Below are 22,169 nucleotides of genomic sequence, written 5' to 3'. Positions count from 1 at the left end.
TATTTGGCAGTTTAAACCAATTGTTCCAATATTGACACTTTGAACCCTTTGTAGTTTTATAAAATCACATTTTGCCACCTTTTTCGCCACTTTTTTTGGCCACTTTTAACCCATTTTATTTCTGATTAAAAACAAGTGTTTGCATCTTTAAGATGACTATATACAATGGTTCACGTAATAATAAACTTCCTGGATAACAGTGGATATTGTTCAGATAAATAAATAAATGTGGTTATCACAGATTCATAGAACAATGAACCTTCATTTTGCTGACTTTATGGATGGACCCCAAAAAACTCTCCCTTTTAGTCCCACTTATAGATGACCCTGTCACATGATAGTCTGAGAACCACTGGGCTAGAAGAAGACACCTTGTTCTGCTCCGAAAGCCAAACAAACATGATTTCTCTATTTCATAACATTGAATAAGCCTTATTTGCTGTCCGTTGGCATGTATTACCACATATAAGCTAAAGCAGTGATTCTCAACCGGTGGGTCGGGACCCAAAAGTGGGTCGCGGGCCTGTACTGGGTGGGTCATGGACATCTGGTCAAAAATGGATAAATACCTATTTGTCTCTCATGTTGGACTTGTCTTTTATTTTGAAAGAATCTTTTCTTTTGACAGGCGTGGTGTGAGGCGCATGTTGCACAGGAAAATATATGCATTTATGCTTTAAAAAAGCTATTTTTTAGAAACTAAATTTGGTTGGTTGAATTCTAAAACAAAAAATGTAATGACCGTGGCAAAATGTGGATCCCAGGGCGAGACCTGATAGAAAGCAACAAGCTTTTAGTTCTGGTTAAACTTTATAGATGTTAGTTTGTGTTTTTTTTCTACTTTTCTTCGCAGCTTATCTTAAATTCTCGACCCATTTGTGAGCTCTGGAAACTCATTTCACCTCATTACCTCTCCACTGCCAACAACCACCACCACCATCGCTGCTGCTGCTGCTCATCACACCCGTCCCCTTTCTCCTCCCCTTTCCATCTTTCAACAAGTACACATTCTGCCTGCTCTTACGCATTCACTGAAGGGTTTAGACCCTGCGAGCTGATCAGACCTGCAGCCCCCCTCCCTCCCCCACACACCCCCTCAAAGACACACATGAGTAGTGATGGGAACATCAGCATGGCTGTGCAAGAAGAAAAGCGTGTCTTTGTGTTATTACTGGAATACGCTTTGTAGCTAGTGTTTTGCCATGATCCCAGTGACACTTAAGGACTTGACTGTTTTTCAAAGAGCAGGTAAGCCACACGTTTTCTATTTTTTTTTTTTTTATATATATAAAACTATGTAGATCTGATGAGAGCCTATATAACTTTTGGGCAAAATATGATAAAACTTAAATGTTTTATTATATTTTGCCGTGCAAGAGGCAACTTGTTCTAAATGGTTCTGTCAACAACAACAAAATCCATATCTGGTTGTTTTAACTCCACCTGTCAAAAAATGTTGTGGTTTTCTCTGACAAGTCACTACACCCTGCTCATATTCACGTCACGGCTTCTGACTTTAATTAAAATCTGGGCGAAACAAGTAAAAACTCCACAGAATAAATCTTTTTTAGTGCCCAACACTTGGATTTTGGGGGAATCTGTACATCGTTCTCATGTTCTTCAGAAATCTATAGATAAACAGATGCTGCATGTTCCCCAGAAACACCCTCAGTTAGATGTTGTCCCTGTTTCAATTCACTTTATCTGCTTCTATCGCAAACGCGTGTCAAAGTGTCCCAAGGCCATCGCAAACCAACTGCTGCTTTTCTCACAAGACGACCAACAGTCAGTCAGGCGTCTCTGTTATCAAGTACACAAATACCTGAAGAACTCTGACATTCCATCAATGAATGAATCATCTTGTTGTTTAAACACGATTTGAAGAACAAATCAAATAGAGGCAGTGGGTCTCCTCCAGGTTATGTTGATTTTGAAGGTTTCCCGGTTCAGTTGTGCTGTTAGTCCATCTGAAAATGGGATTTACTCAGAGTCTTTGTGGTTGACATGATGATTGACTTCAGTATAAGTGAAAATAATCCAACTGTTAGTGTTTCTGTGTGTACTTAAGACGTCTCAGACTTGTCCAAGGTGTGTTTTGAAGAGGGGTTTAATAAAGGGGTGAGTGGGAAGTTAACTGCAGTCAACCAGGGACATCGTCTGCCCTGATGAATCGTTTAGAACGTGGTTAATCACCAATGGGGTAGAGCAGTCGGATTCCTGCGTGCACTGATGTCACTTGTATCATACAGAAACAGATCCAGACTTGAAGAGGCCAGTCTGAGCCAGATGTTAAGTTGAGTTTGCTCTGTACGTGTGAGGTGGATGAAGGCTTAAATCAGGGGTGTTAAACTCATTTTAGTTCAGGGGTCAAATGTGGACCAGTCTAACCTCAAGTGGGCTGTAGATTATAGGCAGTAAAATGAGATATTTATTATATTTTAGCCCTAGTTTGGCCTTCGTATAATAGTATTTAATGTATGAAAAGGCGACTTTTTTCAATTGTTGTACTGAGCGAGTCAGAAAGTTCGCAACTCACGATTTACTGTATGTTCTGCTCACACTGTACGTCCATACACAACATGTCGGCTTCTTGTTTCCGGAAATGCAACGTAAAAATGAGAAGAAATAAAACTCTGAAGTGTTGCCATTAAAACGAGAACAACGAGAAAGAAGAAGAACCCAGAAGTTGAGAGACACTCGCGAATCTCAGCAAAAAGAGCTTCAAAAAGGAAAAAAACGGCCATGTGATGGACCAGGAACTGTCTGGATAGACATGGACGGGACGGTCCGTCAATTCTACAGTGGTCTTACGATGTTCGCGCATGGGCAGTGTGAGAGTTTGAGGTAAGCAGGTCCGTGGCACTGCTGATTTCAAACGTGTTTGATTTTCTTACGACCATACGATCGCTGATTGGGAACCGGGTAGTGAGGTGTTTATCACTTCTCGTGACCCCATGTATACCATATACGATGCACGCACATGATTTAACAGAGACTCGACCTGATCCCAAAAATAGACGCGCGAGTCAAAAATCGCACAGTGCATGCCAGCCTGTAGGCGCCGACAATTACCAAGCAATAGGTAACAGATATCCGTCCATGCAGGAACTTCAATTTCCTTGATTTATGATTTTATTTGGGGAAATAATTTGAAGAATATTGTAGGATTTTGCTGTCATGTGATATAGGCCTGGGAAAACTGAGCCCTGGGAAAAAATGTGCAGTTTCATTTGTGTATCTTGAGGTACCGATATATCTACTGTACATTTACACGAGTCATTTTTTTGCTGTCATTTCTACTTTCTTCTGCAGGCCGAATTGGGAGCCCGATTTGGCCCCTGGGCCTTGAGTTTGACACACGTGCCTTAAATAGAACACCGAAGACAATCAGAAGATTTAGCACACGCACCAGAACCCACTGATGTGACTGGGAGTGTAGAAATATACAGGAATCAAAGCTCACAGACATTGTAAAATGCAAAAAATCTAAACTACTGTTAATATAAGGACTAAAACAAAGCCAAATAAATACATTTAAAAATACAAAATAAATACACACACACCTGGGTTTGACCTCATGACCAGTAGTTCTACAAACTGCATTGAACTCCAGTTAATCACGAGTAAGTAAAACATGAAGCGATGGGAACAAAACAAAAACCCACAAAATCCTGAATGGAGAAAAGACTTGCAAAGTACATAAAATACAACCCAGTATCAAATATTAAACACAAGTTAGTGACAATAATGTTCTAACAAGACCTCTGCCAAGCACCAAATACCTTTTTTGTCGGATATTGACATTTATCTGGATCAGAGACCCATGATCATTCAAAAGTTAAAGGCTTGGGAGGATTTTCTATCCCCCTTAATAACCATACAGTAGGTCCAAATGTATATATATTTGACGCCCCCATTTCCCCCCCTGAATAATCTCAATGAATTGCTCAATCAGGATCTGATTTGGTTAAAAGTTGGTGGAGTAATTGAGGAACAAACCCAACATACAGTAACTAACTCACACTTCATTAAGATCTGTTAATTACGAACCGAGATATGATTTTTTGGGAAATTTCATCAATGATGAAAAACAGAATTTTTATTTTTTTTTCAAACTGATCCAGAATCAGTTTATGTTGAGCAGATCCCATGAATATGGAATCTTCCGTGGCCTGAGATCTATCTTTGGGTAAAATTTAGAAAGAAATCAGCTCGGTGCCTTTGATGTTATTGTGCTAAGAGACAAACAAACAAATATAAAAATGCCGGTGATGGGGCAGAAATGTTTTTTTGTTGTCTAACGGTGTAATCTCTCTTTATTCATATTTTCTCTTTTTCATTAATCCCAACTCTCTTTTGTTTGTGATGCAGCTTGACGATCAAATGGTCACCTGCTACCCTCAGATGGGGACTTTACATTTTGAATAATGACAAACCATGGAAGGAATCTAAAATGGAGATTCCGTCTTTGGTCCAATTGCATGAACATCAGTCTTGGGCCGATTTACGATCGCACAAATTAAAACTGCCTCCAGAAGGGGCGACTTCAGTGTGTGATGGCCAGGATGGTCATCTCAGTGATGGAGCTAAAAGGACGTTTTTTAAGAAGACAGAGGATCCATTCATCCATATGGGCGCAGTGTGTCTTCAAGAGCCTGAACGAGTGTCCTTCACATCTGGAGAAGCATCTACTGCTCAGTGCATTGAAACTACTAAGTCCAAATCAGACATTTGTGAAAGTCGACCCCATCCTTCTTCAATGTCCAATGGCTCCATTGTCAATCCCCACCTCGTCCCTAAACCCTTCCTGAGAATCCTGAGCCCACTGACCATAGTAAAGTGCAAACAGAGCTGCATCAGCTTTTCTGACTACTGCTGCCCGTCCAAGTGTGACATCTACACGTTTATCCCTGAGGAGAGCTCAGAACAAGAGGAATCATCACATAAAGAGGAGAAAAAGGAGCAAAATGGTCTCAGGGATGGGGATGATCCTTCCTCAGTGTTACCTCGTAATGGAGATCTTCACCTACGAGGGAAGAGGAAAAACAAAGAGAGGAGAAGGAATAAAGGTCCAGCGTGTGCAAAAACCAAAAGGAAACACACACACAGCAAGAGCGACAGTGGTGATGAAGCACGGAGGGAAACCAGCAGTTATGAGGTAAGCTGGTTCAGAAAACAATGTAAAAAGAGAATTAAATATTGTTTTTTTTTAATTATATGGAGCAGGTTTCTATCGGTTCAAAACTATAGCTCAAATGAAAAAATGTGGTAACACTTTAAAGTTTCATACATAACATTACACTGTCATTAGCAAGAATAAAGTGTCACGAAGGCTGTCAAAGTGTCATTTGTCGCCCTAATGTGGCTCTTTGACTCTTTTGCAGTGGCTCCCTATAACTTTAAAAACATATTGAAATAAAGAGTTTTTATTTTCTTACAGAGGCTATTAATGATTAATTAATGGAAAGGAGACTTTGTTATAAAAAGCAGAAAACAGCATCTTATTCACACGAAAAACCATAATAAATGAATAAAAAGAAAATGTATATACAATTGGATTAATTTAATTAACCTTATTAAATTAGTATTGCCAAAGAGTGTTCCTCAACCTCTTTAGGCTTTTTCAATAATAACCCTGATGTTAAACTGCTTTATTTATCGTTTTAAAGACTTTTATTTGTTACGTCCGCATTAAATATCCAAACCAGATTTGTAAAATCCACATATCATTGCAGCGTAGCATGGCTGGTGGACATTAGCTTCCCTGTCCGTTGGCCTGCTTAGATGTTGAGGTAATGCCAGCTTTATGTGCAGAGTGACACTTCGCTCTGAATGGGTTGTTTTGGAGAGGAGTGGAAGAATGCAGGGAATCCAGGGAGCCTGTTGTAAATATTATCAAAGGACAGCAGTCTCTCACGCCATCACACCACCAACCGTGTTTACCTATCAGACAGAGCAAGAACCAAACAATAAAGATTAATGTGATACAACAAGCTCTCCTGAACAGAAAAGATGCACACAGTTGAACCTTGGGATCAGGATCCAATGTGAGGTCACCTGAAATATCTAGTAATTGGTAAAAAAACATAAATATTACATATAAGGATTACTATTGCAACAACACATCATCAGTAGGGTAAAACTAATCTGTCTCACGGTCACGTTTCTCATTACGTACGGACAACCCTCGGTGCTATTGTTACGTTTACCGAAGTACACGTACGTAGCGTCTTAGGGTGAGGTTATGACCCTAAATCACAACAATTTTTTGGGTTTGGTTTACGGTTAGGTTTAGTCTTAGTCACGTGACCTAAACTGGCCAATGAGGGGCGCTGCGTACGGATAGAATGTTGGTATATATGGCAACCATACAGATAGCCACTGCCAAAAAACAAAAAAATTGTCTTTGTACGGTTGCCGTACTGACAACCCCCAGTGATATTGGTATGGTTACTGAAGTACACGTACGTAGCGTCTTAAGGTTAGGGTTAGGTTATCACCCAATATCGCAACAATTTTTAGGGTTAGGTTTAGTCTGAGTCACGCGACCTAAACTGACCAATGACTGACCTAAACTGGCCAAATAGGGGCGCTGCGTACGAATAGAATGTTGGTATATACGGCAGCAGTACAGATAGCCACTGCCAACAAACAAGAAAGTGTCTATTTGTACGGTTGCCGTACGGACAACCCCTGGTGCTATTGGTACGGTTACCGAAGTACAGTACGTAGCGTCTTAGGGTTAGGGTTAGGTTATAACCCAATATCGTAACAATTTTTAGGGTTAGGATTAGAGTGCGGGTTAGGTTTAGTCTTAGTCACGCGACCTAAACTGACCAATGACTGACCTAAACTGGCGAAATAGGGGCGCTGCGTACGGATAGAATGTCGAGGCGGGAGACCAGAGAAAGAGAAAACAAAGCAGCCTGCCACACGTAACAAGTAGGATATATCAGTACTCTTTTCACCTCTGCATAAAATACTCAAGTAAAAAGTAGCTCAATAAATAGTACTCAAAGTAAAAGTTACTAGTTACTTTCACCCCCATGTTTATTTTTGGTTATAAATTTTGCCTCAGTTCCCTTGCAAAACCATAAACATCTCATGTATAAGCTTTAAAAGAAAGACACCAAATCCTGCACAATTTTGTTTTTAAATAACACAACACCAAATAATTCATTTTTTATTATTTTTTAAAGTGGAAATTCTCAGGCTCGATGTATTATCTAAGTAGCTACATTTATGAACTTTAAAACTGAGAAAATAACCAACATTCAATACTGTTTGGGGCCGTGCATTACGTTTAATCTGCTTGGTCGTCTAATATGTGATGCATTTGATTGTTGTCTGGTCATTTATTTATTTATTTGTTCTGTACTTTCACATGTCTGCTGTCGATTATTTTAAAACAAAATATAATAATTTACTTCTTTAATTTTACTTTAACTTCTTTTAAAACGTACTTAAGTCCAAGTAAAATGACTGATTTAGGAATATACCACTCAAAAAAGTACAAATACACTTCAAAGCACCTCAATTACAGTAACGTGAGTTCTTGTAATCCACTTTCACCTTTGGATTTATAATCAGTAGTGGATGCTTGTGCTTCAGAATACTTGGAGTGCAGTTAGTTTCATGAACCATTTGAGGGCACCATCCTCATATATTTCCCACTCTTCTGTTCCCTTCTCAGATTGGTTCATTCAACTCTGACCTCTGACCCTAAAACACACTGTACATCTTCTATTCCAGCCTCACCGATCTGAAAATGTTCCTTTTTATGTCACTAGCGATGAATTAAGTTTAATATATTCCTACAAGTCGCCAGGTAGCTTTTGCTCTTTTGACTTGGACTCCTGTCACATTGGGATACCCTCCATAGTGATGTGGGGCGATCTCTCTGGGCGGCGTGGACTCGGCACCAAGCCCAGAGCCTCACACACTTAACTCCTCATTACCATGTCAAAGAAGTTCCTGTTGGGATTCACAATGTGGCCAATTTGCGCTGATTAAGTTATAGTCCGCTGACATTTTGCTGTCCTAAGAAGATAACATTCAGGATTGACTCATACCAGCTCTGTTGCCATGGCGTTGGCGTTAGGGATTTCTCACCATGGACAGTGTAGCATCGATGGGGGGGGGGGGGGGGGGGGGGGGGCAACCAAGAGATGAATCAAGACCAGTGTCTCAGTTCAGCGTCAAGCCTCCTCTGGAATTTGTCTCATTTTAAGTGTCTACATTCCTAAGCAGCACCTTGTGGGGGTGTCAGTGTGTGTGTGTGTGTGTGTGTGTGTGTGTGTGTGTGTGTGTGTGTGTGTGTGCGTGTGCGTGTGCGTGTGCGGACGGACCGTAAGCGATGAGAAATCTGGGTCTTGCATTTTTGTTGTCTGACGCCAGGGTTAATCAGCAGGCTGATGCTCCTAATCTTTAGCTCCCTTATTCTATTTTGGTCTTTTGGTTTTATTTCCAAATGCCAACTTTAAGTCAGAGATGGGCAACTGATTCATGTCAGAATTTAGAATAATGACCAATCTTAGCATTAATACAGGAATGAAAGGGTTTTGTCTTTTTGTGGTCATTTGTGTGTTTTCCTGTCAGTTTTTAATGTATCTTTCTTGTATCTTGTGTGTTTATGGAGATATTTTGTGCATATGTGTTCTCAATCTGGGTTTTTAAAATCATTTTATTTTATCGTTTTTGTTCAAGTTAGTTGTTAATTTGTGTATTATCTGCTATTGTGTGTATTTTTGTTGATGTTTTGTGTGTCACTTTGTAAATTTTGTTCTCATTTAGTGTATTTTGTGTGTTTTTTTCATTTTGTATATATTTGTTTTTATTTTGTATTTACGAAGCCATTTTCTTGTCATGTTGTGTATTTTTGTTGTGATTTTGTGTATTTTCTTCTATTTTGTGTTTGGTGCGTGTTTTTCTATTTTATTGTGTTTCGCAAGCTTTCGGAGTCATTTTGTGTATGTGTTCTAATTTTGTGTTTCTGAATCAATTTTCTTGTCATTTTGTGTGTTTTTGTTGTTGTCTTGAGTGTTTTTGAAGTTATTTTGTGCATATGTTTTCTCACTTTTTGCCAGTTTGTGTATTTATGTTGTTATTTTGCATCTTTTTCAGGTCAATATGCACATTTTCTTTCAAACTGTGTATATTTTCTGCTATTTTGTTGCATTTTTGTGTGTTTCTGGAGTCATTTTGTGAGTATGTGTTCTCGTTTGTATTTTTGAAATCATTTTCTTGGTTGCACTTGTAATGTAATCCTTCTTTCTAAGGGCAGTAGTTGCTGAGGTTTAAGAGAACTGTAGCCGTTAAATACCCAAAGGGTTTGTGGTTCTAATCTGACAGTATTCCAGCCATTGTCCCTCTGTCCTTGAGCAATGCTTTAATTTCATTACCCTATATAAATATAAACTCCTCTGTCAGACTTTATTTCCTCAGACTAATATAACCAAAGACTGTTTGGATTATTGCTGTTTCCTAGTTTGTGATTAAACACCCTATAAACTGTAATGTCACAAGGCTGACCCATCCTCATCTGGACTTTTTATTCAAATTCTTTTTCATTCACTTATTTTTAGTCAAATTACAGCGACAGAGTGATGCAAAATGTCAAAAACAAGTATGATGATAGTTTCCTGAAAACTAGACTAAAGTCTCTCTGTTTTCTGAAAACAACAGGGATTTTCCCATTCCTTCTTTTATACATTAACACACTTCATTTATTGTAGAGCTTTTACAGTACGACAGAAAAATGTCTAAATTCAAGCATGACGATTTTGTCAATTTCATTTGTTGCAGTGTTTACTCTATGGATTGCCCTTTAGAAGAATATTTATTAACATTGCTTTTATTATTAACATGAACTATTGGTGATTCCTGAACTAATTTTCCAAATTGGGATGGATACTTCATGGTAGCTGGGACTTTTTCTAAAGCTGTCGGGGAATGTTGTTGTTTAATTTCAGTCTTGTTTTTTTTTTGCCTAAATTGTTAATTTATTCCAAATCCACACTGATGCAAATACCATTATAGGGTAGTTAGTTAGTAGAGGTGTAGATGTTAGCATTGCCACCAATGGTGGAGACCTGCATGGTGTCTTTCTGTGTAGTTTGCATGTTCTCCCACTGTCTTCCACCCACAGTCCAAATTCACATGTATTGAAGAAGAGCAACAAAACCTAGAGTTAGGTAGTGTTTTTGTTTGGTCCTGTATGGGAATTAGAGGTTTGAAAAGGTGATTGCCTTAATATTTCACTGAAACTAGGAGTTTTTGACGTTTCAAGCTTATTCTTTGTTTTTTTTTTCCCCTCTATGAATCTGTTTGATAGAAAAATGCTCAGAAAATTTTGATAAAGTACCATCTGAATATGAAATCTCTGAAAAAGCAATAAACACATACTGAAAAACTGACGCACAAGATAAAGAGAACATACATTCTAAACTAAAACAGAACAACAAAGACGGTAGTAAATTTTGAAGCAGACGTGCCATTTACACTTTACCTTTAGTGAATTTTAATTATAAGCTTCATCAAAAGATCATATAATACAAAAGGTAAACACATTTTCTTTAAAGGTCCTTTACGAGCAGACAGGAGGTGAAAAACGTGCTCATCCTGGAAACAGATGTTGTGACTCGACAAAATAGTGGCAAAAATCTGCGTTACTCGTCGACATTGGGACATTAACTGTGCACAGTTTAAGGGGGATTAAAGGCTCCTTAGGAGTAAATGTGGACTTTTTACCACGGAATCACCATTTTGTCAGGTCACAGATTTTGTCACAACAGCTGTCTAACACTTGGTGCTTAATGGCGGCCACCGTCTTTCACAACGAGCTGGCTTTGCTCCTCCAGGCTGCTCTACAGTACAAGAGGCTTTAAAGAAGAAAAAACCTTGAGTATGTGATCTTTTGATAGAGCTCATTGTTAACATTCACTACAGTACCCTCTAAAGCAGAGGCTGGTAACTTCTATCACAGCGAGGGCCACAGAATGTGTTTGTTTGATGGAAGGACCACATGATCAATATTGATGTCAGCATTTAGAATAATGACCGATCTGAGCATTAACACAGGAAAGAACAAAGACTTTTTATAGTAATTTTGTCATTCTATATATGATTGTTGTGATTGCATTTGTGCATTCTGTTGTAATTTTGTGCATTTTTCCTGTAAATTTTAAATTTTTTGGAGTCATGTGTGTTTATGTTGTCATTTTGCATTTTTTGGAGTAATTTTTTGTGTATTTTTGTTGTCGTTTTGCTTGTTTGTTAGTATACTGTGTGTTTGCGGTCATTTTTCTTGCTTCTTTGCGTACTCATTTTGGTTATTTCTTGAGTCATTTCATGTCTTTTTGTTGCTGTTTTGTGTAATTGTGTGTATTACTGTTGTCAGGTTGTTTATTTTTGTGGTAGTTTTGTGTGTTTTTTGGAGTATTTTCTGTGTTTATCTGCAAGTGTAATGTATTCTTGCTTTTGTTTTGTGTGTTTTTCTGTCATTTTGTATGTTTACTTTGGGGGCCGCATAAAATTAGACCGAGGGCCGCATGTGGCCCCCGGGCAGCCAGTTGCCCATATCTGCTCTAAAGGATGGTCTAACTTATGTACAGAAGAGCTTTTCTCTTGAAGAATCTCTCCTTAGAAACTCATTGTTTTGATACTGAAATGCTTGAAAAAGCTTCATAAAATTGAAGTGTAACTCCTAATATTCTCATAATGGCCATCCTGGAGTTTCTCTCGAGTAACAGAACAACAGCGGCCATTTATGTGTTGGTGACTGAGTGGTATCCAGGTGATTTATGAGGCTGGACCTCAGACACTACTCCTGACCGTGCTGAGATGTTCTATTTATACACACACAGTGTGCGTATGGGGAGCAGTGAAAGCCATGAGCAGGGCCAAACGTGTACCCCGCATGGAACGTTTGCTCTTTAACCCTTGGACACAGTTGACAAGATCACATTCCCATGTGTGGAAGTCGACTGTAGCATGTGCAATTTACAAGACAGTTTTTAGCTTTCTTCTTTTGGAGTTTAGGGGCTTTGAGTTGGAAAGACAGATGCTCTCGCTTTACAGCAGAACTGACGTGTGTTAGTGTGGCAGTATGTGCTTTCCTCTTTGGTAAATGATAATTTGACAATGTTTGGAAATCTGATTCACATTTTTATTTCCATCAAGGTAGTAAAACTCAGGGTCTTCAATATAGTTCAAATGAAATGCACAAATACCCTCCAGCATGTTGTTAGAAATGTTCCTTAACTTTAAATTACAGATTACAGGTGATATTATTGGCCAACCATTTTCCTCAGATATTTAAAAACCAATATGCTGTTTTTTTCTCACTTTTCCATTACTGAAGTTGAGTAATTATTCTTAATTTGCACAGATGTTTATTTGTGTAATACATCAATTGGGGCATACACATTAAAAGTAACAAGATACTGTATATAATATGACCAAAAAAGGATTAGGTAGGGCAGGAATTCGATATTGGTTAATATCGGAAATTTAGTATTGGACAATATCGGCACATTGGATATCGGCAAAATGCTAATATTGAAGAAATACTACTTGAATTAAAGAAATTGTGAATATTTAAGAATGGTTGACTTTTAAAATAATACATTTGGACGTTAAACCCCCCCCCCAAAAAAAAAAAAAAAAAACTCATACATTACCACTGTAGTTCTAGAATGATGGATGGATATGATCTCTGTACTTTTAATGTGTAAATGACTGTAAATGCAGATTTTAAAGCGTGAGGATACATTTGTAAAGTTTTCACTGCTCAACCCACAGGTGCCTCTTCTAAACAAGTCTCCCTGGTCTGAGTCAGTGAGCCAGGTGATGAAGAAGCTGGACCTGCTTAATCTGGACATTGAAGAGGCCCTGAGTGCCAGCTCGTCCCCCTCCAACACACCCCTCCCCCTCCGCAAGAAACTGGTAAGATTCGGTTCACAGATTCTCAGGTCACACCATCATTCTTCTTCAGTATTTTTTACTTAACTGTTTCTCCAAACCTGCCAATCTAGCTGTGTGAACTACGTGTTGTATAGTCCTGCAAGGCCAGCATGTCTCCCTTGTTACCTTATGGTATGTGCACAGTCACGGTTGGTAGTATATGCACATTCCTGTCAAGCGTATAGCTGCATACTTGGTCATGCTTTTTAAACTTTCCAAATCAATTTACTTTGCCCTGAGCTGAAAAGGTCCACATGGAATACATCGACCTGTTGGTCTTTAGAATCTGGTGTCCATGTTGAGTTCTTAATGGGGGTGTTCTCCGGTTTTAGCTATTTTTATTAGCACAGCAACTAAACCCTAAAACCACTTGTTTTTCTGCTTAAAACAAATGTACTTTTGTATGAAGTAGTTCTGTTGTTGGACGTTTGTCCAGGTCTTGGCATTTTAGTCAAGCTATTTCAATTTGGTATGTTTTGTTGTGAAAATGAAAGAGTGACCGCATTCTGCGGGCTAATAGAATACAATTTTACTATTGGTTCACAAATATTGGTTTGTGACATTTCAGTGGCTTCTTACGCCACTAACCAGCAGTGCTGTCCCTGCCCTAAAAACTTGCATCAGTGAACTCTGCAATTTGTGGCGAGTAGGTTGGATTGTGAGAATTGTGGTAAATGGACTAGATTTATATAGAGCTTTATAACCACACTGAAGCAGTCTCAAAGCGCTTTACATATCAGCTCATTCACCCAATCACTCACACATTCACACACCGGTGGGACAGGACTGCCATGCAAGGCGCTAGTCGACCACTGGGAGAAACTTAGGGTTTAGTGTCTTGCCCAAGGACACTTCGACACACAGTTTTTTTTTCACATGGTTTTTTTCAGGAAATGTTTCTCCTGACATGTTTCAACTGCCAATACTGTGAAACTTCAAAAGAAGCATCAAAGGCAATCAGCAGAGCTGGCAGTTGAAAGTCGAAACATGTAAGAGATAATAATTTCCTGAAAAAAACTTGTCTGAATAATTGTTGATTGTTCTTTGGAGATTTTATAGTACAGGACTGTGTGTGTCTTAACTGCTCCAGAAGGCCACGCCCATAATCCAAGCATTTTTAGTTTCAAATTTCCATCACAGATCTCTGGGTTTAGTTAATCTTCAGGCTGTCACAAATTTGGATAACCCTTAAATAGTTTGTAGAATGATCCAGTTTTGGGGTTTTTGTCACTTCTGAAACATAGATTTTTGTCAAGCCCTCCCAGGTAATGTTGATGCCTTTGGTCTGTTTTATGATCTCGGTCTGCAGCTCTTAGATGTGATACTGGAGTCTACAGTGTTTGTCCCAGTCCGAATGGTGCAGTACGAACAGACTGCCATTGTGCTTTTGATGTTGCTATTGGGACTATGCATCTCTGTTTCTAAAAAGGGCCCTTCTCATGGTGGCGTGTTTCATGAAATATCCCACTAGAGTTAGCATTCGGGAACAAAAGTGCTCTTTCGGGCTCCATATGTATGTACTGCACAGAGGAGCTGTTGTGTTGGATGGGCGTTTGTATGATTTGGTCCATTAGGAAATGGTCGAAAGGGGCTTACATGGCTCCCAGGCATCTGCATAACCATCCCAGGCATTCACTATTACTTGCTTTAACTAATGACAGGCAACTGGGCAACGGCAAGAAATCTGTACTGGGAAACTTGACAAGGTCATAATCTCCATCCTTTCAAAGGAAAAGATCCTCACATACAGGCTCTTTTGTGTGCTTCTGTCAAGCTGGATGGAGAGTGGAGATGTCACTTTCCCTGCCCCTGACCTCAACCACTTGTTTTCTTGTCCCCTGGCCACCGTCGAGCTCATCCTGTTCCAGTACATTCGGCCACACACACTTGACTGAAGCTGTGATGTTGTTGCAGAGGGATGCAGTCCTGAAGGCTGACCTTGAAACAAGTGGGGCAAGTTCTCCAAAGGCCAGATAGAGGGGAAGACCTGAGCCAATGTGGTTCGTCTGCTACTCGCAGCGTCTCGGTGAGAACTCAAACAAGATCCAAGGAGAAGGTAAGTTTTGTCAATGAATAGAAACATACAGTTGTATTGTGTTTTTTTTTTTTTTACAGTTCATACTAATTTATTGCACTTTTTGACTGGTATCTGTACCATTTGTTGGTATTTTACTGAATTGCATTGTATTCTTGTAAATCTCGCAGATTTTTCGTTAGTCAGTTTTGTTTTGTATAAGTCTAGAAGATACTGTACGTTAAAATTGTATAATTAAGAAATGGGAGTCTTTCTTCTTCCCACGCCTTTTCGAGCAAACATAGTATTGCTATTATGCGTACATTGATCTCATTTATTGTTTTTGAACATTTATTTGTTTTGTCTGTTGGGGTTTCCTTGTACACAGAGTTTTTGTTCTTTTTTTGTTTTTGTTTTTTTTTGTCCCGGCTCGAACAAAGAAATAAATGAAAATGAAATACACATATTGTTTGTAGAGTTTCACCTGTCATGATGAATTTACCTCTCTGCAAAGTGGATCTTGTCTTTAGACTTTTTGACTTTGTCGAAAAAATTTCTCATTAATCATATGGAATACCCATATGCATATGCAATTGCCTTTGCATGTGTATTATCTATCTATCTATTTATTTATTTTTGGTTATTGATTGTATCCTTCATGTTGATATGTGGAGGATAAGGATGTAGGAGGGTGAGGGATTCTGAAATTTTCTTCTTTTTTTCTGTAAATACCTCTATAATTAGTATTAAGGTTTTTCATTTATTAAAACCTTTTTTAGGCCGGGCTACTGGACTCAAAACGCCACTCACTTTGTTCTTCTTCTTCTTGTTGTGTACACTAGTTAAAATCGCTACTCCTCTGTTATTCGTAAACGAATCGTGCTGAAATTTGGTAGGTGTAATCTATGGTTGTGTACGCATTGACGCTTGGAGCCCGATTTTTGATTAAAGGCACAGGGGGGGCCAACCCCCTATTGCCGGTGATTTCCAAATTTATAGGAACATAGTCGTGTAACATATCGTTTTAAAGGTAATTCAACGTAGATTACGTTATGTCTCGCACAATTCAATTACGGGCCCGGTGGCCCACCCCCCTATTTTCGGTAATTTCCATTAAAGTTGTTTTCTCATTTTTGTGAGTCAAATATTGCGACAGTTGGTGGTACCCCCGGGGCCCCCATTTTTCAAATGACTACTCCCTCCATTAATGTTCGTTTAAAGGGCTATAATTTCACATGGATATTCTATGAGCGGATGTCAACAGCCTCCAGGGAGACCACGTAATTTCTGACTTTTATGGAACATAGTCGTGTGATATATCATTTCAAAGGCAATTCAACGTAGATTACGATTTTACGTTGCACAATTTAATTTGTTTACTCGTCGGAACCGAGTCATTTCACAGAATTATCGGGAACGTGGTATGTGCCATTCGGCACAGGCCGCTGGCCCGGTCGTAGTTCAGCAGAGCTTGTTTATATTAATTGCTAGAATTTCAGTTCAAAACCTAAAATTTTGTTCTTTGTTAGAATTTTTTTGTTTATAAAAGAAAAAAAATCTTTTTTCAATGACCTGTTTTTCATTTTCCTTTGGACATGAATCTCTTAAACATTTTAACATACAGTATGTTCAACAGTGTAAATACTTAAAGAACAAAGAATTTGACTTTCTAAAGGCTGAACTTTTTTCTTCTCATTTGTAAACAAATCCTGTTTGGTTTCTTGAATAACATCTATTACCGCTCGCACAAAATGTGCAGGGAGCACATACATGTCAGTAGTTTTATGCTCTAAAAGAAACAGGCAAGTGTGAGATTTGCAAAATGCTGGGCAGCGTCACACTCGCGGCCTCTCGACTTGTTCTTTGTGCTTCCTTCATAGCTCTGAAGGGAGGTAAACAACACGCTTTGAATAGAAGAATTACATTTTCTAGTTGGATACTCTCAAAACACACTGTCTAGTACAAATGACATGTTTTCTTATCTGGCTGGACAAATTCTATAACACTATGCAGTGTGTTGTGCATGCAGCAGAGGCTCAGAAACGTTTACGAGTGATAACTTTGCCACCTGTCTTTTTGCAGCCTCAAAAATGGCAACAATCTGCTTTAAAATTCAGCAAAGGGACAGCTGGGAATTTTCACACTTCTTGTTAAGAAGAGTATTTGGGTTATAGTGCAACTTAAGTGTTGTGATATCATGTATTATTCAGTGTTGGGCAGGCTACAGAAAGTTGCACAAAAAATATACATATAATAAGAGGTGAAAGGAACAGATTACAAGTACTGACGTTACTGTAATTGAGTTGGTTTTATGGGTACTTGTACCTTTTTTGAGTATATTTCTAAATCAGTAATTTTACTTTTACTTAAGTACAATTTAGAAGTAAAGTAAATTTCTAACATTTCTACACCCAACCGTTACTGAGTAAATTATAATTTTTTAGTTTTAAAATGATCAACGGACATTGTGAAACTACAAAAAAATGAAATGACCAGACAACAATCAAATGGCATCCACATCATAGGCCGACCAATCAGATTAACGCACAGTGCCAAAACAACATGGATGCTGGTTATTTTCTCCATTTTAGAGTTCATAAATTTAGCTCTACTTAAAATCCTGATTTTTTTTTTTTTTATTTTAAATTGATTTCAATGTTGTCATTTTATTAAAAAGAATTGACCAACTTTTTATTTTTTTCAGATGCCTACGTAGGAAAATAAATTGTGCAAACTTTGGTCACTTCCTTTAAGTTCATACATAAGATGTTTACTGTATGCATGGAACCGTGACATGAATATTTTTTACCAAAAATAAATGTGGAGGGTGAAAGTAACTAGTCACTTTTACTTTGAGTACTATTTAATTGAGCTACTTTATACTTGTACTTCAATATTTTATGTATGACTTACTTGTTCTTGGACTTGAGTACAATTTCAAAGTATCAGTACTTCTACTTGAGTAGGATATATCAGTACTCTGCATATAATGGCCTTTCTTTACAATTAGATCCTTGTCAGTTCCAGAATGACCCTATGCAACACACACATACACAGCTCCTATTCTCCTCGTGTCTTCTTTCAGTCTTACATAAGTCCGTATGAAACCTCTCACAGCAGGGAGCACTGAGTAGGATTGTAATGCAGTCGGATGTAATAATAGACGTGCTAAACATGTGAGCTAGCACAATGTCCAAAGCTGGAAGTGGCGACTTGACAGGGACGGTTTATAGAAAGAGCTGCTTAATACATAACCAACAATATGTTCATATTACATAACCTGTAACACATCATGAAGACTTAATTAATCTGAGCTTGGAGGACATGGATGGTCAGAAATATTATGGTGTGTTTGGGTGATTGATTGGGGGCGAAACTTTTTTTCTTTTTTTTTTTTTAATCTTTGATGACCATCTTTCTGGGCATTATTGTTTTCTTTTCTTTTTTTCCCCCCTATTTTTTCCTATTTTTTCCCTTTTTTCTTTTCTTTTTTTTCTCTCTTTTTCCCCCATTCTTTTCCTTTTTCTCTTTTTTTCTTTTCTTTTCTTTTTTTCAGACGTTTTTAACATGTTTTTTTTTTTCATTTCTTTTTTTTTTTTTAGCATAAATGACATTGCATGTGTTTTTATCGGTTGTCTTTCTTTTTTGCCAACATTAGGAGCATTAGTGACTACACGTAAATGCTCTGTACACTCATGGTTGAACGGGAAATACAGTAAAATTAGAGAGATTCTTTGTTTGCGATTAAAACCATGAGACATGTCTAATGTAAATGTATTTTTTAGCGCTTACTGTTTTTCTATCACATGAATATGTTATTTCTCCTGCTATTATTGTGAACAAGAATAAGAAAAACCTGATTTCACCTTTAATCAAAGTTTGAAGTCTCAAAACTGAGTGAAGTTTTATTTTTCTGGACGTTTCTTATTCCCCTTTGAGTTAAATATAAAATAATAAAAAAAAATATTGACATATATACGGCAGTATGTTGAGGTTTCGTGAATTCAATTTTTTTTTTTTTATCTCCCGACAAAACCTTCTCTGAATAAACAAAACCTCAACTTGACATACTGTTCAAAAAGAAGTCAAAATGAATCTCGCTGGAACTACATTACATACAGCACAAATGAGTGAGTCACAAATTTTAGAATATTGAACTAAAATAAATAATATAAACTCTTGAGAATATTTTAAATGTTTAGATGTTTCTAAAGAAGAGTTGCTTTTCTTGGTGTAAGAAAACATATACATTATTATGCTGTCTTAAGCAGTATTGTACAGTATTATAATCAACATTAAGTACTACCTTACAGACATATATATATATATATATATTATTTATGATATTCAATATTTCAATGAAATGAGTTAACTGGAAAAGCTACATGTTAAATATAAAATAAATTCCTTTTTATGTAGCATTAGCAGCTGCATTAACTGTGCTAGGATTCTCCATGTTCTTCAGGCCAGTTGTTTTCTCTGCTCTATCATCAGTCGATGGAGACTATTTGGGTTAAAAATTCCTTCTTTTAATTGCTGTTGACAGAGATGGGTAAAGAAAGGACACGCTGCTGTGTCATTTATACTGAATGCCTGTGTAACGGCCCTGCTGACTATCGTTCACACTCACACAACTGTCACATCCGATAAACATCCCTGATAGTGCACGCAAGAGGAAATTCAGGCTTGAAAAAGGACTCGTTGCCTCTTTTCTGTAAAGGTTGTCACTTCTTTTTTTCTTTTTTTTACCTGACACCTTCGACATCAGTTAGCACCACATTGTGATTGGCCTCAAACTTGTGCAATGTCTGTTTAAAGAGTAGGTCGGAGCAGAGAAAAGTACTTGCTTTAAAGTCAAAACAGAAAGAGAGACTGATGTACTTTAGCTTTTTGAAGTCCTGTCAAATCAGAAAATTTCCTCTGGGATTTGAACCTGATTCCATTGTTTTAATTAGATTAAACTGAGAGCCAAAACTGGCAAAAGACAACATTTTTACAGAACCAGCCATTTAATTTACAGGTTTTATTAGTTTTACACACATTCCTGTAAGACATACAGTGTATCCAACATCTGTAGTCTTTCAAGGAGCTCTTCAAGACTTCTATGCTATACACTCGTACGAGAAAAAGTCTTACACTCACAAGACATTTAGAATTTGCATCATTTATTTAGAGTGAGGTAAAAACATGCATTTCTGGAGGTTAGTTAAGGAATAGCGTAATATGCAGCTTTGTTTGTATTTATTTTATATTGTTTAGTTTTTTACCTTGCTTGCACATGCTGTCGAAGGTCACACTACATGTAGAGCAATCTTTTCGCGACAGTTATGCATGTTTTATTATTGCAATGAAATAAATACATTTATTTTATTGCATAATTGTGACCATCACCAGCCATCCATAAGTAAGGGTAAAAAAAACTTTATGAAAGGGAGAATATAAAAAGAGAGGGCAGTGTTACAACTAAGTGAGGGAGAAAGGAACAGGGAAGAGGGAGTCAGGGTCAGACAATGAAGGGGTTTTGTTATATTGTAAATCTGTACTATGCCTATGCTTGTGTTAACTTGGTTTTGTGTTCTTTTATACATTTGGACTCTATGGGGACTACAAATCTAAATCAAGTGTATATACGTACTTGTTTGTTCATTAATATGCATTGTACCTTCCAAATTAATGAACAACCAAAGAATAAATGTGTGTAACAAACTTTAAGTGATGAGGCAACACCAGAGTCGACGCCAGGTGGTATTAAATGGGGGGTGGGGGGGCATTAAGAAAACTGCGGGGGGCACAAAAAGCCTTTGATTATTTCAGACGGCAGATTCTCAAGCTTCACTTCCTGCCCTCCATCTGAATTTTGCGCTCTGGCTTTGTCGCGATGCAGTAATGTGAGTGATGTCACGTGAATCAACAGAGCAGGCCATAGACATATACACATTCTATTGGCTGATCCAAGGCTCTAGGGTACGTTCAATAGCACAAATGTAAAAAAATTACACCACAGTATATTATATCTGCGCAGACTCACGTCCTCTGTCAGTGAATGGACACAGTCAGTTGCGATAGCCAATCAGATATCTTTGATTAATAAAAAGCTCCGCCTGTAGTTTGAAGTGTGTGTGTGTGCCCGACACTGGGCACACACAAGATGGTGTTTTGTAAATGTGGAGTTGCATGTTCTGATCTGCACAATTGTGACTAGAACTCGCGTGCACTTAAATTTTGTATTTAATAGTTTTGGGGCATCCAATACCAATAATAGCGTATTATTACTATTTGTATGATATTGCTTTAACGCACCTTTTTCTTGCTCTTGCCCTTATTCTGCATAACCAAAATATGCACCAATATTTTCATCATGTAAGACAAGTTTACAGCTTATTTTTTCCAAAGCGAGCCAACTTTGAAGAGGTAGTAGATTTTTACAGCCTTAAATCGTGATATTGTGACTTTATATTAAAGGCAAAAAACTATTGAGAAGTTTAATAGTTGCCTAATGCAAAGCTTGGTCACTGACCTTGTCTTTCCCACAGTGATTGCAGAACTATGAAATATCTTCAACATAATAAATTGTCTCTTAGTGGCATAATGTTCAGCATCAGTTCTTCCAGAGTTCATGTTCTGATTTAGTTCTAATGGTTTTCTTTCATCAAAAACAAACCACATAGCGACCATGATAAGTCACTGTCAGCATCCCAGTTCTTGTCCTTCAAGTTGCTAATGAATGCATACGTATATGATCTTCTACAATTATTAATTTTTTTTATTTATTTCCTCTCTCTACTTTTCAGATGTTCAATAAAATGACCAATGCAACTGCTGCAGGTAAGAAATCATTTATTTCAGCCTTTAAATTTGCTTTGCTTTGCTTTGCTTTTATCGCCTAGAAATGTGAACGTTTAGGTCTTTCGCCATTTCTCAATGTCCAGTTTTAATGTTAACATGAAACAAATGTTGAAAATGTGTTTATTTCGATTTTGGATATTGGATTGTAATTATTCGCTTGATAGAAGCTGGACGTTCGGAAGGAAAGAATAAAGTGTTACGATAAAAACTTGATTCTTTCTAAAGATTTTGACTTGTTGAACTTTATGAATAGCATTCTGTTGCTTTGCCATCCGTCTCATACTAAGAGGTGTTGGTGCAAACTGATCTGAACCCGTGTCATGGATCACATGCTGGCTTTTCTCAT

The 22,169-nt window shown here is 37.8% G+C and overlaps 1 protein-coding gene across 1 annotated transcript in view; it reads left to right on the top strand.

The window, feature by feature from the left end:
* The first annotated feature begins 1,073 nt into the window (after window positions 1-1,073).
* The window catches only part of stard13b (StAR related lipid transfer domain containing 13b), an 87,505-nt gene continuing 66,409 nt past the window's right edge, over window positions 1,074-22,169 (top strand). Inside the window, exons 1-5 of the mRNA XM_028465655.1 lie at window positions 1,074-1,248; window positions 4,372-5,158; window positions 12,802-12,945; window positions 14,878-15,019; window positions 21,769-21,802. Of these exons, the coding sequence (XP_028321456.1) occupies window positions 21,769-21,802 (34 nt within the window). The 5' untranslated portion in view covers window positions 1,074-1,248; window positions 4,372-5,158; window positions 12,802-12,945; window positions 14,878-15,019. The remainder of the gene's footprint in view (window positions 1,249-4,371; window positions 5,159-12,801; window positions 12,946-14,877; window positions 15,020-21,768; window positions 21,803-22,169) is intronic.

The sequence above is a fragment of the Gouania willdenowi genome, chromosome 13 (genome assembly GCF_900634775.1).
Source record: "Gouania willdenowi chromosome 13, fGouWil2.1, whole genome shotgun sequence".
NCBI classification, from domain to species: domain Eukaryota; kingdom Metazoa; phylum Chordata; class Actinopteri; order Blenniiformes; family Gobiesocidae; genus Gouania; species Gouania willdenowi.
This window is presented reverse-complemented; position numbering and strand designations above follow the sequence as displayed.